Genomic DNA, 22,193 nt, shown 5'->3' on the forward strand with positions numbered 1-22,193 from the left:
GTCTGCAAGTCAGAGAAACTGTAAAAATGTAGCTATGTAAAGTACACAGTGAGAACTTCCTGATACATGTATTTCATGTTTAAAAAAATGATAAAGATATAAATTATTTTTTTAAATGTACCTTTATTAATGATTATAGTATTAAGAGGTAAAAAAGTATTTAGTGTTTTTCTTGTTGCATGTGTTCTGATGGGACTTTATATAGCACATAGTCTGTTCTGTCTACATACAGCCAGTAATGTACAGCCGGAGCGCACTGACTGATACCCAGATTCTAATGGAAATGTTTCCGTTACTAAAATAAAACAAATTGTTTCACTTTGCGTTCCAAGATGATTTGGGCCCAGTGTGTGTATTATGTGTCTGTTGTGGGTGTATTATGCATACTTGGCAACTTTTTCTAGTTGGCGTCCAGGAGTTGCCGGGGGTGGATTTGCGGGGAGGCTGAGCTTTGCAAATCGCGTCATTTTGGACCAGTGACGTAATGAACGCGTCATTTTACAGTGAGGGACGGGGCCAAATGCCGCAATTCTCCGGGAATCACTGTATTTTGAGCCTAATTCTGCCCACTTCACTAGGATGCGTGAGACTGTTATATACTCCCTGGAATCCGGGAATTGGCGAGTAAGGAATTATGTGTATGTTGTGTGTGTATTATGTGTGTATTGTGCATGTATTGTGTGTGTCTGTACTGTGTGTGTACTGTGTTTATGGGTGTTGAGTTTTTTTTCTCTCCAGTGTGTGTGTTGCATGTTTTCTGCCTCTCTTCCGGCCTTCTATGTGTCACTGGTTACATTGTTTCTTTAACTTCCTTGAGTACATGGTTATTCGGCACTAACTGGCGGGTTCTGCAGGGCATTGGAAGAAAAATTCAAGTGATCAAATTTGTATATGTATGAACACATATACATATATATATACATGTCTACACACACACACACACACACACACACATATATATATACATGTCTACACACACACACACATATATTTATATATATATATATATATATATATATATATATATATATATATACTGTATAAAGCATAACTGCCCAGCATGAAGGGCGCTGAGATATCTTTTTGGTTACACCCAGCGGCTCTATACCGCCATGGCGGCAGCGTGTACAGTAGAGACGCACTGAGGTCTCCTTTGTCTTAAGCATTGTGGTTCTGCCAGAGACACAAAATCAATGAGTAAATACTGACTTCCTCATCCACAGGCCAGGCTGCCCTGGGTGAAATCTGACGCTCTAAAGTGGCTTCATTACTGTAACATTGCAGAGGCTGGAAATCAATCTGTTTCTGATGCTCTTTAAAGCAAAGACGTTCCCATGTGCAGTGAGATAGGATTTCCTTGCGGCTAAATGGGAGCTGGGAGATTGATCTTATCAGAGGTGCGATAGTCTGCAGCATCATATTAATTGATTTTTTTGAACAAAAAATTTGGGCCGGATATACTGCTTACAATATTGTATACACTGAGGTTTATCTACGTAGCGGGAAAATGCTGCTCTACTTGTACAGTGACTGTAAAATAGCTTCTTCCTTGGTTAATGTCGCACATGGCTGCATAGCGAAGACATCAATAAGTAATAGAGGGTAAGGTGTACTCTGATAACTGCTAATGAGAAAACTGTGCTGGGGAACTGCTGATATCTTGCTGTACATTAAAGGGTGATCTAACGGCAACAAACAAAATCACTTGTTTTAAACGTTAATATATAACAAACAATTTAAATGTGTCTATTTATTAAAGGGAGAAAAGTACTATGAACTGGAGAAGAGATATTTATGGCATTGTGCAGTGAAAGCCTTTTTAATAAGGATGGTGGTGGTACAAATACCGCCTCATTCCTCCTATTGCTACGGCCATCTCGGGATGGCGATAGCAGGGTATATTAACTGAAAAAAATGCTTTATTTATTTAAATAAAGCATTTTGTACAATCGGAAATCTGCGATATGCATGTGCAGATGGAACAAGACTGTCCGCCGAAGCTGCCAGCCAGTGTCGCCAATCAGCTGAATGATATTTTCTTGATAAATTGCTGCAATAGAAAATCTGTGTTATCTCCGCATAACAATATGTAGGGGCCCAAGTGAGAAATAGGTGAGATACTGACATACATAACGTGGACCAGTCCTGCCACCTACATATAATCATTAGAGATGCTCAGGCTCGGTTCCTCGAGAACCCAACACACCCAAACTTAGGGGATCTGAGTAACGAGCCGGCACTGTCGTGCGCCCTCAGATTTGAAAACGAGGCAAAACGTCATCGTTACGTCCTCGGATCTCGGGAGTTTTGAATTCCTTTTTAAGATCCAACATAACGGTGGGTGGGAGGGAGGGCGGACCCACATTTTTTTTTTCTGCCACTGCTGTGTGCCAATGTGTCCTAGATGTGCTAGGAACTGCCGTGTGTTTGTGTCATTGCTCTGTCGCTTACCATCCAGCCAGGTCGCTGCAGTATTTGTCCGAAAGTGTATGAAAATAATATTGTGACCTGTGAGGTGGTCAAAATTGATTGCAGATGACTTGAAATTAGTGTTATTGAGGTTAAAAATAATGTAGGAACAAAAAAAGAGAAAAAATATGTGATTTTAGCATATTTTAGGATTTTTCCTTAAAAATCCAAAACCAAAACCAAAACACGAAGCTAATCCAGATCCAAAACCAAAACCTAAACCAGTTCACGGGGGTCAGTGAGCATCTCTAATAATCATAGCTCCCAACAGTCCTTGTTTTAGGGGTCTGTCCACTCTCCCGCCCCCATGTTTGTCCCATGGGTGAGAATGTTGGAGGAAGGGAGGTATGTAAGAGGCAGCCCTCTAGGAGGGTGGTCACACCCCCACAGCAACAAGACCATGCCCCAATTCTGTGGTCACGCCCCCTATGCCGCTGGTGGGGACAGACAAATTGGGAGGTATGTATTATGGGCGGTACCAGCCTGCAGCCAATCAATATCCGAGGAGCCGGTGACATCACTAAGGCACTGCCTTAGTACTGTGTTGTATATACTGACAACAAAGTTCCATTGTCGTGAAATTTTTTTGCTCTGATTGTCTTTTGTTTTTCAAGGTGTAATATGTAACCAGAAAAGGCAGCCTATTTATAGATTTAAGTCCGTGAATTGGGATGTGGTATGAATTTTTATAGAAATATGGCAGTGTGCTGTGATCAACTTCTAAAGGCTTGTTTCTGAGCTAACAGAACTGTTTAATCTCATTTGAAACTACAAGTGATAAAAATGAGTAGAAATGGCAGAGGTTTGCAACACACAAATATAGTACCAACTTATTCCGTATAAATATAATGTAAAACCAGGGAGACAAATTGAACATGCCTTAATAACAATACAGCAACACAACAAGAAATTGAAGACGATTCTACACAGTAAGTTAAGGAGGATGTGTGAATTCCTGAACTAAATCATTTTAATGCCAAGGTACACAGGGAATTTCATAAGCTTCCTTGAAAAGGTGAATTTTAAGTTTTGAAGTCAAGTGTAAGTTGATTCTAAGAAGACAGGGTAGAGAATTTCAGAAAACAGGTACATCTGACAAGAGGTGCTTCATGGAAAGTGGGACATGGTAATAAGGGAGGATGACAAGCATATGTCCTTGGTAGGTCATTGATCATAATTCTGAAGATATCCAGAGACCAGAGAAGACATGTAGGAGGGAGCAGCATTTTGAATGGCTTTGTAGTTGAATATCAAAATGTTAATTTGTATCTTGGAGGAAGCAGGCAGCTGTTACAATGACTGAAAAGGGTTCCTCAGTATTGGTAAAAAGATGAGTTAGGAAAATCAATGTGACCACAGGATTTTAATTAATGACAGTTTGGTTAATTTAAGTCCAAGGAGTAGAGGGTCACAGCAGTATATCAAAATGCTCATTTTATTTTGTAATAATGAACTATTTTTGACCATTTCAGATGTTTTTTTATTTTAAATAACATAAGCTGAGTTACGTGTCTAGTCATGTAACAGATATAGGAAAATGCCAAATATACAGTTTACCCCTGTGGCCTCTACCCAGTTATATCGCCAAGGTCAATAAGTAGAATTGTTTTTGGTTCTTTGCAGTTCTGTGCAATGTATGCAAAAGATTAAGCTGTTTGTTTCTATACCGTACATTCATTCTACAACAGAAAAGTGTCAAAGTTTGTCAGTGTTTATCCCAGCTTTGAAAATTCATCTGTATACAAAGATATCATTTTTTGGCAACCTGATCTGTATTTATTGCTGCGTTGCCTCCTGTGGTATTTACATAAAGTGTAATAATACAATGATTCCTAATATCTTTATAGAGACAATGAGTCTGCTACCACTAGCATATTCCAACAGATGGTAGAAATCTCCTGGACTTCTGGTGGAAAGATCTCAGTCAGCGCAGCCTCCAGTGAGAAGTGAATAGAATTACAATTAATATTGAATAAGTCATCTAAAGGAGACACTGAATAAGGGCTAGAAGAATAGTGGTGAATACACATTAATGCAGAATATTACTTACTGGAGCTACCTGTCCATCAACATCACATGTCCTGCAGGAGCTGGCCCAGAGCAGACATCTGGGGTGGGGGGGCACAGGCTGGAACAGAGCACCCCAGGAAAGTTCTGCGAATGTCTATTTATGGTATTCAGTTTGGGGAGTGTTTTCAATCTTCCGTTGATTTTAATTCATTGGCTCATACATGCACTTTTAATTACAAGGTGCGCAGTAGGTGTGGTTACTACAGGACTTGTAGGTGACAGAAACCAGGCACCCCCCCCTTCCAAGGTCTCCCCCCACCAGGCCCCTGCAGCACTCCCCAACACTCCCTCTCTACCCTAAAGCAAACATAGAGGAATCCTCCCCCCACCTCTACTTACACCTACCCAAGTTTTGCCATGGGGACCAATGAGGCACTGTTCTGCCACTTGGGTGGGACATTTATTAAAAGTACCAGGAGGGTACATATAGATGGAGAGAGTTAATTAGAGACATCCGGCATAAGGCAGAACATGTCTTCATGGAATAAAAGTGCAGCGCTGCGCGGTATTTGGTCCGCCCAATCAGTATAGACCCGTGCGATGTTTCGGAGCCAACTTGGCGCACTGTGGGGGATATTTATTAGTGACGGCATTTTTACTCAATCGCTTTTAATCATTATCACAAAGATAAGGATGGATAGATGGTGTAAATTTATTAAAACTCTTCACAAAAAACTGCTGTTCCTGTGAAGATCCCTCTCCTATCTTTAACTAAAATATGCATTGGCCCGTTTTGGGGGAAATTTAATGAAAAAACTATAACAATGTCACTGCGTTATTTGTCTCAAGCGAACAGGTTGAAAAGTCATTACAATAATGTTTGCAAAATAGGAAATTAGATGCATCTGATGTAAGCTTGTGAGCAGGGCCCTCTTACCTCTGTCTGTAGATATTACCCAGTATTGTTTTATTAATGTTTGCTCCCAACTGTAAAGCGCTACGGAATTTGCTGGCGCTATATAAATAAATGTTGATGATGATGACGATAAATCTCAGAAACGGCCAGAATCGCTTTATGTGAGATTACTGACAAAGTAGTTTGTGCTCGGGGCACTATCAGGAGGTTGCCAGTCTGTTTATTAAGCATTCTGTATGCATTATAAGCTGGTGACAGAATTTGATTGAGATTATAGCAGTGTGTTCATGTTCATTAACCTGTATATTCATCACTCTCGGATATCAGTGCGCCACTAGCAGCCGGCCCGCGATAACTGCTCCGCAACTCAGCAGAACATCACGTAGAACAGTTTTATGAGGTATAAACTTCATGATTTCCTGTCTGCTAAATTATACCTTAGCAAGTCTGGGAGGCATCTGCGAGCGGCGGACTAATTACAAAATAATTTCTAATGATGGAAGAGGTAAAAAATGAATGAAGTAATTTCATCTAATATCGCCCTAATCACTTTCTGCGTGAACGCCCTGCTTTCAATTTTGGTAATTCATTAATCCTTCGCTACACACCCTGCACTCTCCAGAGTCCGCCGTTAGAACTGGGAGCCCGGTCTGACTATCTAATAAAAAAAATATATATATCACTGCGCAATATAGGAACGGGAATAATTAGAATCAAAACCAGTCTGGCATTAGCTAAAATGGTTTTTCCTTTTAATATATAAGGCATTTCTAAATTAAAGAAGGAGGCGAATCAGAGCCGTACCTGCCTAAGGAAATCAGATTTAATCATCCATGTGTGTCATTTTTTTCAATGTTGCGATTCTTAACATCAGAAGCGCACGAAACAGCAGTTACACAATGTTCCAAAATCATCTGAACAAAGAAAAAAATGCTGCCTGACTTCCTCTTTAAATTTAATGACATTCAAACTCTTGGCAGTAGAGAAACGTTAAGTTATACTTTGTATTCTATATTCTAAACCTTGGGGTACCCAGTGGCATTTGAACTATCCAGTTTCAACACTGCAAATCATTGTGTCAAGTGAGTTCACAACCTTTTGTGTGTGTTTACTTTGTCAGGACAGAACTTAAACCATTTTTGTGTATTTTCCGCGTTTCAAACTATTCAAAATGCTATCAAAATAAAATGAACACACATATCAAATTGTGAAAGTGTGCGGAGGACAGTATGATCAAGTGTAGACACATTACCACACTGACACTGCTTAATGTGTGTGTTTTGAATTCGCGATTAGAGTCTAATGACGCTACAACTGTATTATATTGCGCATGCAAGAAACCGGCTTACTGCTCTGTCTGCAATGTGTATGAAGTATTGCTTATTATATACCACAGCTCTATGTAATAACCAAGTACAAAACAACTGATTCACCTAAATCTGTCTCTCATGTACAATACTTGTTTTATTCAAGATTAGGGCCAGATGTTAAAACACAAAACAAATGAAACAACCTTTAAGACAGATATGATTTTGCTACTGATAGCAGAATACTATTAAGTGTCGCAGTGTCAATTTGTTGAGTTCCCAGCATCGAAAGTCACTTATTTTGGTTACCAAAGACCACAATCTGCAACACAACTTGCAGACAAATATCTGTCACTTATAAAAAGTGTTGAAAAACGGGCGATGCAATCAGATCTCTGCTACTCCACACTGTGGAAAAGCATCTAAACCATACTTGTCTGTTCTCCCGAAACATCCGGGAGACTCCCAAATTTTAGGGAGTCCTCCTAAACTCCTGGGGGACACAGACACAATATCGGATCCCGCCCACTTCCCTGGTGAGGTGGGTGGGACATAGGGCATGATGACGTGATTTGTTGCAAAATACATTACCATGGCTCCGCCCCCACTTAAATCTACAGCGGGGGCGGGGCCATGATGACATAAAACATGTGGCCACACTTCCACACCTCACCTGGAGGAGGATTCTTTAAAGTTGCCAAGTTTGACTTAGAACACCCAGGACACAGTTATAAAATGCAACAGTGCACAGACACATACATACAAATACTCTTCATCAAGTGACTGCTGATTGGCAAATTTAGCAAATAACTTAAATGATAAGTTCACCTTTGCTGTTTTTGTTTTTTGCATTATTATTTTTTGTATTTTTATTATTTTAATTTATACCTGATGCCTAATATGTTGCATTATACTCTCTCCAGCAGAGTGTACCTAGCTCTTACCTCTGCTGCAGACTCTCCATCTTTGAGAGGGACAGACATATACAGTCCTACGTCTTATGTCCGGTTCAAACTGAGACACTGCAAACGCAACACCGTTAGGTTTGGACTGAGTAGTACATGTAGCATGTGTCGCTACTCAGTTCACAAACGCTGATGTTAGTCACATGACACCGAGAGGGGATGGCATACAGCTGACCTCCTGAACATGAAGGGTCCGAGTCATTAAGGACTGCAGGGCAAAAAAAGGAGTAAATTTGATCCTGGACAAACCATGTTACAGGGGGTGCAAATTATTCGTTTATTTTTTTGCATATAAGATAAATACTGGCTGTTTTGTCATGTAACACACAGATACGTGTTAACTTTATTTCAACACTGAAATTTAAAGTTGATCAAAGACATTCCCTACCCCAACTATAAATCTGTCCCCACATTTTAAATGTACCTCCCCATCCAATGCAACATGGTTTTGCCAAGGTGCAAAGTTACTCCTTTTTTTTTTAGCTTTGCTCTCTTTAATGACTTGGGCCCAGGGAGAGTCTGCAGGAAAGGTTAAGTGCAGCAATATACTCTGCTAGAATGTACATAGCAAAGAATTAGACGGATTATATTTGCAATACAGACCCTTAGGGACAATTTTACCCTTCAATCGACTAAAAAAAGTCATAAGTGTACACATCCTTTAATTAATCTGTTTTATACAGTACATGATACTTTAGTGATAGTTGAGTATGTTAAAGAAAGCTGAAGCCAGCTGCATATAATGTAATAATAATAATATTATAGACGTACCGCCGCATGCCTTCCTGTTGCACAGTCGTCCCTCCTCCAGTACGCCTTCACAAACGTGGCTCTCATCGGGCAAAGACTGACATGTCCTGGTTCTGGTCTGCAGCCCACCCCCACAATCCCTGTTACAGTCCCCCCAGGAGCTCCATGCGTTCCATCCACCTTGTAAGACAAAACAAAAAGATTTAATCATCTTCAGAGTTTGCAGGGTTTATAATGAGAACCGATTTATATACACATGTGAGGAACCTATATATGGACATAGGATATGGTTATCTGCAAAGCTACATTTACATGAGAATAATTCAAGTTTCAAACTATGTCATTGTTATCAACGTGGATGGAACTGTAGGTACAATCTCTACAGAATGTTCAGTTTTGCTTTATATATCATGGTTAGTTCCCAGCCATGAATCTGTACCAGAATCCAGACTTTATGGGTGCTCTCAGATTAGGATTTCGGCTAAGGACACTGCTTAATCCCACGTGAGTTTGCTTATATGAAACTTTCCTGAGGGCGCATTAAACCTTTGACGTCAGAAGAAATTGGTTGCACTTGACTAGGAGAGGCTCTATGTTTGGTGTGGAGCAATCTGCTACACAATAAAGGAGCAACAAGGGCATTTACTGTGGGCCCTTCAAGAGACGGGGCCACCTTTGGATCAGCTAGAGCTCTAAAAATTTTAAATTGGTGAGTCTCCAATATAATTCTAATTGAGTTACTTGACCAAGGTAATTTCACGATTTCCTGGATAAATTATGGTAGTCTCAAGCCTAACCCGCAGTAATGACTGCCTCTAACATTAGCCGCAAAACTTTAACCCAAACCCTACACCTAACAATATTCTGGGTCCATACCTGAGCTCTGACAGGTTGCCCCTCACAAATTTTAAAGAAGGCAAAATTCCCTTTTCTCAGCAACATTATGTTATATATTTTGGTTTGTGGAAACGTCCTTAATTCTAAATTTAGATTCAAACTTGTGTGTCAAACTCAACCAATGTTCTTGACCTCTGAGTGTAACTTATAACTCATAGTAAAACATCTGTCCTCATATAATACTGGTATAACATGTAATTTAGCCCAAGATACTGTATGTAGAACATCAACTTAATATGAAATCATTATACCATGTAACCTAATAGAACATAGTCATAACATGTAACTTAAAATGATAAGTAAAACATGTAACTCAATGTAACTTAGTTATGGCAAGTAACTTAATACAAGACAGTTATGAAATGTTACTTTATGTAAAGTAATTATTATATATGTACTGTACTATAATATAGTTATAACATGTAACCTGACAACAGACTGTTACAACATGTAATTTTAAATAAACTCATTACTATAATTATTCTAAGCTAGTTATAGCATAACTTAATATCAGATAGCTGTAACATGTGTTTTAATATAAAGTCATTATAAGGTGATTCACTATAGCATGGTTTATAAGATCTGGTAGTAACAGAATTCTTTACATTTGATTATATTTCTATTGCATTATCAATTATATTTCATAAATAACTTCTTAAGTCTATGCTGAAGCTGTACGAGATACATTCTATCCCCTGTTGTGATACATTTGTGCCCTTTTATTAATATTAAACATATTTCTTGACTGTTGCAGTTGTTTTATACTTTTCAATCAAATCAATCACTATTGAATGTAAAAAAATAATTTACATTTCCATCCTCTTGGTAATCTGTCCGAATTCTGCGGTAACATTTTTAGAATGAAATGCACAAGTACCTGCACTGATATGATAAGATTGCGCATGTGTGGCGGTCATCTGCTGACCATATTAACAGTCTGCGCTGTTACCCACCCGCTAGGTGGAAACGGAGGGGTCTGTCTAATTTCCCCACTCACTGGTGTCACCAAAATAGTCATTTCACTTGGTGGGTGTGACCAGCATTAGACACCTTAATGTAAAAAAAATATTCTTTGCTTAATTTTGTCTAGTACCGGAGAATGCAAATGTTTACCCCTACTGTGATGGCTTTTGCAGTCTTTTGTACTCGGACTACTACACGATTCATCAATTATACATCTAACCTAAAGATGTAATACCCCCTAATTGCCACTAGGTCAAGCCTCCAAGCTACCATATTGTGAGAGGATTATCCCACATGAATAAGATTAACAGGAGGCTTCTGGGAAGACACAAGAGAGATAAAGGGAGAGGGGGAGAGAGAGGGGGGGCAGAGAGACAGAGAGAATGGCTGTCTGCTGTACAGTGAGTTCTGCAAGCACATTAACATTAGAAAATAAGTCATGTCCTATAGAAAGAATCTCATAATATTCACAGGATTCAAATGCAAAAGGGACAATAAATAAGGTTACAGGACCTTTAAGCACACAACTGCCCTGGAACAGTTGACAAAAGCACACTTGCCTGAAGAGAGGACAGTAACATCATTACCACATCCTGGCCCAGAAGTGTAAGGGTGAAGGAGGAGAGAAGATTTGGATTCGGACTGGTTTGCTGGAGACCTCGGTTTGAAACCCAGTGTTAGCCCCTTGCACAAGTCACTTTGTGTTCCACGACAGGGAATCTATACCTGAAAAAAATCCTTGCACAATGCTGCATGCAATTGTATACAGAGAGAGCAAACTCTCTGCAAAATTGAAAAACTTGGTCGTAAATCCTGACAACACTTTCTAACAACCAAACATCCAATCACAGCACACTGTAATATCTCTTGTCACCCAGCTAATATAGTCCCCCTACCAATCTCCCCTTCTATATCTGGTATCTCTTATCACTCAGCTAATACAGTCCTCTACCAATCTCCCCTTCTATATCTTATAGCTCTTATCACTCAGCTAATACAGTCTCCCTACTAATCTCCCCTTCTATATCTGATATATATATATATATATTATCACCCAGCTAATACAGTCCCCCTAACAACATCCCCTTCTTTATCTGAGATCTCTTATCACCCAGCTAATAACCCCCTACCAATCTTCCCTTCTACTGTATATCTAATATCTCTTATCACTCAGCTAATACAGTCCTCCTACCAATCACCATTCTATATCTGACATCTCTTATCATCCAGCTAATACAGTCTCCCTACTAATCTCCCCTTCTATATCTGATATATATATATTATCACCCAGCTAATACAGTCCCCCTAACAACATCCCCTTCTTTATCTGAGATCTCTTATCACCCAGCTAATAACCCCCTACCAATCTTCCCTTCTACTGTATATCTAATATCTCTTATCACTCAGCTAATACAGTCCCCCTACCAATCACCATTCTATATCTGACATCTCTTATCATCCAGCTAATACAGTCCCCCTACCAATCCCCCTTCTATATCCGACATCTCTTATCACCCAGCTAATACAGTCCCCCTACCAATCCCCCTTCTATATCTGACATCTCTTATCACCCAGCTAATACAGTCCCCCTACCAATCCCCGTTCTATATTGTCAACAATCCAAGTTAATCTTGTTTTTCCCTTCACTCTCTATTTAAGCCCGCTCCGCACATATTCAGACCTTCTCCACGATTATTATGGTCTTGGATGTAGTTTTATCTAAAATAACAATAAGGACTAGAGTCAAGCAAAGGACAAACAGGAAATATGTGGGTTGGGGGATCAAACTTAAAATTGTAGCAGATGAAAATTTCCAAGTTATACTCTTGTACAACAAGATACAAACAAACAAATGGTGGACAAAATCACGGAAACACACTGTATTAGTGTCACTGCCCTAATTATGCCTTATTGCAACCTTAAAAGAACAGCTTTGATCATTATTCCTGTGTTTTTCTTTGAACCTTATACTAGGTAGCGCCAATGCATATATTGTGTAATTATATATGTATATATATATATATATATATATATATATATATATATATATATATATACACATAATCATAACAGACTGTTTTGTATACTCAGCGGTACTGTGCTTTTATGGTAGCATATATGAAAGATAGTAAAATTGTAGACAAACTCAGCTCAACTCAACAGCACTAAGACTGGCGGTGTCAAGGAATCATAAATTCCATGATTCAATATTTATCTGCAATATAGTGTCCAGCACAGCAGCTTGACAAAAGCTTCACAAATCCAAAATCTACAGTAGTGCTGCTATTTCCAAACCAACTCAATAGACTGTAATGCTATAAAGCGAAATACCAATGACCACAAGAACTAGACTTCCGATGATCGAAACAAAATCACATAGTAATTAAGAGTCTATATTAATTCTCCCCTAAAATAGTTTACAACTTGCTGTAAGTCATGGAAGGCTGTGCAATATCAGCATTGGAAGTAAGCTCTGGTGGCAACAAGAGGTACTGCAGCAGCTGTGCATATGTCAACAGCCCTTTATCGGATCACAAAATCTCTACCTCTGCAATTACAGTATATAAAACGTGTCCTCTGGAGGTGTTATAACACTTGTGTGCAGGGAAAAGAGATCCCAACAACATTTATTTTCAATTATTCAGATATAACCAAGATCTGCCTCCATCCTTATCCACAAACCGGAAACGCTTCTGGTGTTTGGAATGCGGAGCTGATTCATTATTCAACCCCAAAAAAGTCTGGTTAATAAAGCAACATTACCATTTTCCCTTTTTATTTTCTTCAGGATGCTCTTAATGTTTTATGATTCTGGACCACCGTGGCAACCACAGTCGCATGACACATGATGTAGCAAGAGAAAAACTTTGAAATGCCCCTCTGAGATCTGTCTGCACTGAGACATCCTCCATCGCCTTCCTTTGCCATCACATGACTGTGAGTCTGTGTCTGGCAGCCGTTTTTCATTTGCCAAGTAGAGAGCTTTTAAAAAGGAGATAATGATTTGTTTCAAGGTACTAAACTTGATATTTAAAGGGAAAAAAAAAATCTTATATGTGAAATTGCTGCTGTTTTGCTTTTGTTTTTTTACATGGATTCCTAATTAAGGTGAACGTTTGAGGGACTAACCCTTCTACTGAAGTTTAAAAATGTAACAATTTGGGAGTATAACAGATCTTTCTAATGAAAAAATGTTACAACTCCTCTAGATGTGATTATTAGAATATAATCTAACATTCGATTCATTTTATATCCCATTCACAGCTTCATTGTATGAAAACATCTTGGAAAGTAGCTCTGCAGGATTTATAAGTACAATAAATCTGACCTGCAAACCTGCTCTCTGCAACAGGAATAATAATTGTATTTCATAATCCAATAATAAAACATGCAACTTGGTGGAATTAAAACATCCAATAAATCTACAGCAGGAAACAGACTGAGGTTCCTGTATATTCGCTGCAGGCAGATAAACGCATTAACGGAGGCTCACAGTCAGCGGCTGCTTCCAGGGTCACTTCATTATACTAGTATCTATTTTCCCACTAATTTTACTCTTCTGACATTTGCATTATTGGAATAGTTTCACTATCTGAGGATTCTGGTTGAATTACACCCAGGAAAACACAATTTTATTATTGTGTGTATTGAGATTCCCCTCCCCCAGAGTTTGCAAAACGTAACGTGCAATTATATTTAGAAAAAAAACCAGATAAAGCTGTATATTAAAACTCCATATTTCTATTGTAAGTGCCCATATGTGATCTATTATCTGAAAATCAGGCAAAGAAAATAATTATCAGCTACCTCATAATACAGTCACTGTGAGGAGCACTGCTAAATAAAGTGATAAAGGGGGGAATTATTATTATTGTTTATTTATAAAGCGCCACAAGACATCCACAGCGCCGTACAGAATACAAAACAGTAGACCATACAGGGAAGCACCAGGCAAAGCAATTATACTGAGGCTGGACCAGAAGAAATGGTAGATACAGGAGGGAGGAGGGCCCTGCTCGGAAGAGCTTACATCCTAATGGGGGGGGGGGGACAGACAGCAGAGACAAAGAGAGTAAGAAGGGATCAAGTGCAGGAGGAGCGAGAAAGGGCCGAGAAGAGAGAGGTGAAGAAAATAGAGAGAGGGTTAGGTGGATGGCTGGTAGCCTTAGAGGAAGAGAATGTCATACACACAGACATAATCGGCTGCCTCCTAATACAGACACTGAGATGAGCACTGCTAAGTAAGGTGATACACACAGACATAGTGATCAGCTGCCTCCTACTACAGTCACTGTGAGGAGCAGTTTATGCAATTTAATGAGAGCAGGGGCAGTGTGAGGAGAGATGTCATGTGTAGATGTAATTTTGCCTATTTTATACCTGGTGCTCTAAATGAAGAAAAACGTTAAAAGCTTCTCAGGCAATAGCTCCACACTGTATATTACATGTGTACTAATAGGGATCAGCTGAACAATCACAGATATTCTTGACTCGTAAATCTTGTTACTATTTCTCTCTAAGGTTCTACATTCTTTTAATTACTTGCTCTGATTATATATATATATATATATTGGTTGAAACTGACATTTGGAGGTGATAGTATGAAATATATATTTATTCACCCTTGGGAGGTACATGGGAACCCTTAGAAAGTGTTGCAATGGGTCCATCAAATGTCTAGTTACGCCCCCTGATTCGGCCACAAACATGGCCGCATCCACTGTACTCCAGCTGAAGACACTGTACTACGGCCGCAGACACTGTACTCCGGCCGCAGACACTGTACTCTGCCTGAAGACACTGTACTCTGCCCGCAGACACTGTACTCTGCCCGCAGACACTGTACTCTGCCCGCATCCACTGTACTCTGACTGCAGACACTGTACTCTGCCCGCAGACACTGTACTCCGGCCGCAGACACTGTACTCTGGCCGCATGCACTGTACCCTGGCTGCATCCACTGTACTGCATCCACTGTACTCTGACTGCAGACACTGTACTCTGACTGCAGACACTGTACTCTGGCTGCAGACACTGTACTCTGGCTGCAGACACCAGGGCAGCCGAGAGGTGGGGCGGGTACTAATTACCCGGGCATGTCAGGGTGCCCGGGCCCTTTCGCCAACGTTTTTTTGTTTTTGTTTTTTCAAAATTAAATTTTTTTCTTTTCTTTTCTTTTTTTTTTTGTGTCGGGGGTGGGGGGGAGGGGCTTGGTTGTTGGTGGGGGGAGCAGGGTTGTTAAAAAAAACATACTCACGTGATCGTGGCGCCGGCGTCCCTCCTCTCTGCTGCTCTGTGCTCCATTCAGACTGTCTGAATGCCGGGTGTGACGTCATCATGTCACGCCCAGCATTCAGTCAGTCTGGAGCACAGGAGCAGAGAAGACCAAGAAAGAAGAGAGAAGAAAAGGTAAGTGAAGGGAGGAAAACAGGGGGGGGGGGGAACAGAGGGGTTAAAAAACGAGGGGGGGCACAGAGAGGTTAAAATATGAGGGGGGCACAGAGGGGTTAAAAAAATGGGAGGGGCACAGAGGGGTTAAAAACGAGGGGGGGCATGGCACAGAGGGGTTAAAAAACGAAGGGGCAACATGGCACAGAGGGGTTAAAAATGGAGGGGGGCAGCATGGCACAGAGTGGTTAAAAAACAGGTGGGTGCATGTCACAGTGGGGTTAAAAAACGGGGGCAGCATGGCACAGTGGGGTTAAAAAACAGGGGGGTGCATGTCACAGTGGTGTTAAAAAACAGGGGGGGCAGCATGGCACAGTTGGGTTAAAAAACAGGGGGGTGCATGTCACAGTGGGGTTAAAAAATGGGGCAGCATGGAACAGTGGGGTTAAAAAACGGGGGGCAGCATGGCACAGTGCGGTTAAAAAGGGGGAGGCATGGCACAGTGGTATTGAAAAAGGAGGGGGTAGCAGCATAGTATAGTGTGATGAAGGGGAGCCAGGTGAAGGGGCAAAAGCAGCATGGAGGGCGCAGTGTGATCATAAGGCATGGCGATGATGAAGGGGCACATTATTGTAATGTTGGAGCTGGAGGAAGGCCTAATTATTAATCGTGGGTGGTATTGATTTAACGCCAGGGTTGTTTGGAATTATCGAAATGTAGCCATTTTTTTCCAAATAGGGCCCCCAACATTCCAGGATCCAGACAAGTCGCAACTATAGAAACCTGCAGCCACAGGTGGTGAAAGTGAGAACAACAGGTAGGAGAGAGCAGGACAGTATGTGAAATGTTGTGATTCTAGTAGGGACAATGGCAATTTTTGGTGAGTGTTCTGCCCAATGTAAGGTGCAGGCCAAGACTGAACTCTTTGTGTACACACTGCATTGTTTCTATACTACACTGTGGTGCTAGATGTCCTGAAAGTCAGGAGTGCTTGGACATATGTGACGCTCCGGCGAATTGAGAGCCTAGTGAATTTGATGTATTAGCCACGCCCCAATGGCACACTTGCCACGCCCCCAAATGCATGACCACACCCCAGAAAAATTTTGCTATTTTTTTTTAGCATACTCGACTATAAGGGGGGCCCCATGAATTTGTTGAACCAGGGCCCTGAATTCCTCTTGGCAGCCCTGGCAGACACTGTACTCCGGCTGCAAACACTGTACTCTGGCTGCATCCACTGTACTCCGGCTGCATCCACTGTACTCCAGCTGCAGACACTGTACTCCCGCTGCAGACACTGTACTCTGGCTGCATCCACTGTACTCCGGCTGCAGACACTGTACTCCGGCTGCAGACACTGTACTCCCGCTGCAGACACTGTACTACGGCTACAGACACACTTCAATCTGCTTTAATAAAACCTGTACAAAGAACATGTAAATTTTCATTTTTCTCCATTCCAGACCCCGATCACTGCTGATGTCCTTTGTTACCCAGTTAATGACAATCGGCTGCTGCTTTAGCTGCCATCAGTGAATGTGTAGAAAAAACAAGAAAACAGACGTCAATTTAATGGTTTCGTGATCCCTGGAACTATCTGTGACCTTTTAGGCAGTGTCAAAATTTGAGCGCAATAACATACAGGTTTTATTGATCTGGGAATCAACCTTTCCCCTGACAGCGCTGAGTTATAAAACCGCCTGTTTCTCATATGTCCTTTATGAATGAAATGTAAAGAGATTTCAGAATTGTTCATCGATCTCGGCTCCCGAATCCAAATGCCACTTTCCCCAGCCCCTATCTCTGCCTCTCCTCCAAAAGAACAAAGCGAGGTGATTAATTACACAGCCTCATAAATAGATTTGTGCTGTTGCTTATAGAATTGTTTATGGTTATTTAGTTTTCTTGACTTGTTAGAACTCTGGACATGACAATGTTATAGTCATTTATAGAGCTGTTCCCATTGGTTAGTAAAGCTTTGCTTTTCTCCTGGTGTCAGGCGGTGGAAGAGGAAAGGGGCAGAGAACTATTGTTTAATATGTACTTAAATTTGGTCTGGTGATTTGCTGTCCACTCGTTTCTTTTTACAACATTTCCCAATTTGTCAAAACTTACTAGTCTATTTAGAGCACTAAGGGTTAACTGTTTTGCAGTTATCTGCAACATTGTTACCAGGACGTAAGGGTGGGATTCCATCACATTGCCCCTCCCCTGACTTAAAATGTACCCCAGACAGACCTCAGATGGGCTTAACATTAAAATTTAGGTTCTACGTCCTATGGTAATTTCTCCCTGCAATGATTTAAATGTCCATGGATGGGACATTATACACCCCCACTTCTATGCAATTCAATGTGACCAGAATAACACAAGGGAATCACCATGAATCCCATTGGCTGTATGCAAAGTTCTGTTATAGTGAATAGAGATACTGGAACCGGCTGCAAATCATTTCTCCAACTGGTTTGTCAAATTGGTACAAAAATTTGAAAGTTTTACGGATATTCTCGAATGTCAGATCGATTTAAAAAATCACGGTGAAATTAATTTACAGTGTGTTTTGCAAACACAAATATAAGAACTAGTAAACATAATGCACAACAAACACTTATATAATAACCTTAACACTGCAATGATACCACCTGACAATGCTTAGTCTGGACTTGTTTCCGAAACTTAGACACATAATAAGAAGGAAAAATTAAAGCAAAATCGAAATAAAATTCTGAAAATAAAAGCGTACAGCATAAACATCATACATTGATCTATCTGATACATAATGCATCACAGGAAAACAGCTCACTACAGCATGAATCAATATTCAACATGACCATCGGTCACAAAGGACAACTGGAGAGGAACTGTCCCATGGGTGCGGTGTCCAGGATAATTAAACTCGTTCAGGATGTACAGTACGGTGACAATGACTCTGTATGTGGGTATCCAGTGTAAGGGGAGACCAAATGACATTGTAATCAATACATGAGGCACGGCTCTGGATTGTAAGCTCTTAGGGACAGTGCTGCCCCTACCCCTCTGTCTGCACATTCCCCAACAACCTCATTTGTGCTTGTTCGGTTGCTAGGGTGGAGTGTGGTGCCTTATAAATAAATGGTGATGTGGCATGTAATTGCCTAATTAGTCACTACTACACATCTAAATATTGTGCAGTTTGTTCTAAGCACTCAGTACAGATTTATTCTATGACATTTGTCAGATTTTGCAGTCACATCTTGTGGGGCAGTTAATGGGTCCATTCTGCCATATTCTTAGCAATTTTAAGACTAAATGTGGTTTACGTCTTTTACACCACATCCATTTTCATGGTCCTGTGCTGCACCAATTTCAACAGGAATTTAACTTTTTTTTTCTCAATTTACCCGAACAATGATTATACTTATACTTAAAGCTCTACGAAATATGTTGACGCTACATAAATAAATTATGATGTCTACTGGTTTACTGAACTTCCCCAAAACAGACTCAAACCCCTACAATCTATTTTGCATGCAGCGGCAAAATTGATTTTCCTTGCAAACCGTTATTCCTCTGCTGAATCACTCTGTATGTCTCTACACTGGCTGCCTGTTTGCTACAGAATCCACTATAAAATACTTTTACTAACCTACAAGGCCATCAACAAAGCTGCACCAACATACATCTCCTCTCTTGTCTCAAAATATCTCCCAACTCGGCAACTCCGTTCTGCACAAGATCTACGTCTCTCATCCACCCTCATTACATCCTCCCATTTACGGTTACAGGACTTTTTCCGGGCTGCACCCACTCTATGGAATTCTCTCCCACGCACAATAAGACTTTCCTCTGGTCTACAAACTTTCAAGTGTTCTCTGAAAATCTACCTATTCAGACAGCTTATAATATTCCTCAACCACCCTCTTAACAGTGGAGGATCCAGGGGGGGGGGGGGGGGGGCGATCGGGGCGATCGCCCCCCCTAGCAGGGACTTGCTGCCGGCGGCTGCACACTGTGCAGGTCCGTTCGGCAGTGATAATGTGCTGCCCGGCTGCTCTGATTGAGTTTTAAACACAATCAGAGCAGCAGGACAGCACATTATCACTGCCGAACGGACCTGCACATACTGTGCAGCCGCCGGCAGCCTTAGAAGTTAGAAAGGGGGTGGGGCCTAAATCCCCCCCCCTATATCGCCCGGGGTAGAAAAAAATTCTAGATTTTTAACCCCTGCCTCTTAACCTCACTACATTACCCTATTACCATCCGTTACACAATTTCACACAAGACAACTACCCCATGACCAACGTTGCTGCGTGATGGGATCATTTAGCTTATGAGTCACTTTTACCTTTGCAGTCTGGCTGGGCCGAAATGCAAAATGTAGACTTAACCTCATTTATCAAACTCCCATTGTCCCATAGATTGTAAGCTTGCGAGCAGCCTTCTCACCTCTTTGTCTGTATGTGTTACCCAGTTTGTTTATTAGTTTACTGTGTTTGTCCCCAATTGTAAAGCGCTATAGAATATTTTGGCGCTATATAAATAAATGATGATGATGATGATGATGATACTTCGGTGCTGACAGCAGTTTTCTTTTGGTAAATTATTAACATAGCTTTTTATTTTATAACTAGTAAAAACTGAAAAAATACACATTTCCATCATCTTTCCCCAGTGGTACATTTATATATTGGGAACATTCCACAATACCTGTCTGGGAGGTAAAATGTTTATAATTCCAGCCAAGGACTGGCTCCAAAATTCATGACACTTATTGACATTTCTCCCACGTTTTATGTTACTTTTTTGTTGTTTATTTTTCACTGATTTGATGGGTGTGATTGTCACCCAGATCTGGGAGAGATGGGGTGGTCCAAAATCTTCCACATTTCCCTGGTTGGTGGACTACAGGGTAAAGGAACTCCCTAGTCTTGTGGTGTAGGGGGGTCTGATGACCCTTATCTGTGTTGGAGCCCTCCAACCCTGGGTTTGGGGATAGAGGTTACACTTTCTTGTGTCTTTCTCTTTTTAGGCATTTGAGCCAGAGAGTCCCGTCCTCTATAAAAGCCTGTAGATCAATATCAGGATGCATTTACTCCCATATCCCATTCCTGGCTACCAGGAGAGATCCGTACTGATGACACAGGGTAAAGTACTGAAGATTTGTCGCCTTTTGGTATTTCGCCTCTTTAGTACTGCAAGTAATCCGTAAGTAATCCATCAAGTCATCTACAGTGAAGATATTATATTACATATTGTTATATAATCATTATCATCTATAGAGTCACGAACATGATGGCAGTACGTAAGTCACGGGCTCGGCAAAGTGAAGGTCATCGCAGCTTTCGAACTATGTAGATACATATAATACATGTATAATATATATATATATATATATATATATATATATATATATAATACATATCACACAGATGGTTCTGTTGTGGCTTCAGTTAAAGTGATCAGCGGAAAAACTGTAATTACTGGAGGAATATATCGAGAGCTATTCATCTTGGCATCTTCCTGCTTCTGGCACCTTCCGCTCACTTGTTGGTATCTGTGCTGAGGGTCGGCCGTCGGCAGGTTATATAAGTATTGGTTCATTCATCAAAGTAAGTGTACAATCTGCAGAAATACGTGTGAAATTCTTCTGTTTAAAGTACACCCTCCATGTGCACCCAGTGGAGGCAGACGATATATGGGCTACACCAACATTCATGAGACTTTACTGAGGTAGGAGGCACATAGTGTCTCATTCCAGAGGGATGTCACTAGTTCCTATGGAATTGATAGGTTACCTGCATTGGGTGCTGGTGGCTTATAATTAGAAAAAGAACTGTGATTAGAAAATTTTATATTAGTTAAGGTCCTATTTCCAAATGGCGTATTCTGCAACCAGTCCTAGGGCTGGATTATAGACAGAGAAATCAGGAAAGTCACCCAAAGAAATCCCACAAATTTTCCCTACTGCATATTTGCCGAATCTCCTGGAATGTTCAAAAGACGCATGAAAGAGCCTATCGATCTCTCTGAAGCCGAGCAGGAGCCACCATGAAGGATACACTGGGGACAATTATTATTAATGACAACATCAGTATGATGGAGAATGTCAGCCATTTTCTTGTAGTACCTGCTGGATAGAGGCAGCCATTTTCTTGTAGCACATCTCCTTCTGCTAGATAGAGGCAGCCATTTTCTTGCAGAAAATCTCTTCCTGCTAGATAGAGGCAGCCATTTTCTTGTAGCACACCTTCTCCTGCTGGATAGAGCAGCCATTTTCTTGCAGTACACCTCCTCCTGCTGGATAGATGCAGCCATTATCCTGTAGCACACCTTCTCCTGCTGGATAGAGGCAGCCATTTTCTTGTAGCACACCTCCTTCTGCTAGATAGAGGCAGCTATTTTCTTGTAGCACATCTCCTCCTAGTATGAAGTGTGCAACAACACTTTTCCCAGTGTGTGAGAGAGGGACAAATGAAGGAGATGGACTGAGAAAGAGAGATAGAGTGGAGGTGTGGGAGAGACAGGTAATGAGAGAAAAATAAATGG

General features: G+C 40.8%; 1 protein-coding gene across 7 annotated transcripts in view; it reads right to left on the minus strand.

The window, feature by feature from the left end:
* Positions 1–22,193, minus strand: part of ADGRB1 (adhesion G protein-coupled receptor B1) — a 411,983-nt gene that overhangs the window by 190,670 nt on the left and 199,120 nt on the right. For 5 of the 7 annotated variants that reach the window (XM_075211646.1, XM_075211644.1, XM_075211645.1 and 2 more), the window contains exon 3: positions 8,439–8,597. The exons of the other annotated variants lie outside the window; for them this stretch is intronic. In XM_075211646.1, the coding sequence (XP_075067747.1) occupies positions 8,439–8,597 (159 nt within the window). The remainder of the gene's footprint in view (positions 1–8,438; positions 8,598–22,193) is intronic. 7 annotated transcript variants of the gene reach the window in all.

Source organism: Mixophyes fleayi, chromosome 5, assembly GCF_038048845.1.
Source record: "Mixophyes fleayi isolate aMixFle1 chromosome 5, aMixFle1.hap1, whole genome shotgun sequence".
In the NCBI taxonomy this organism is placed as follows: domain Eukaryota; kingdom Metazoa; phylum Chordata; class Amphibia; order Anura; family Limnodynastidae; genus Mixophyes; species Mixophyes fleayi.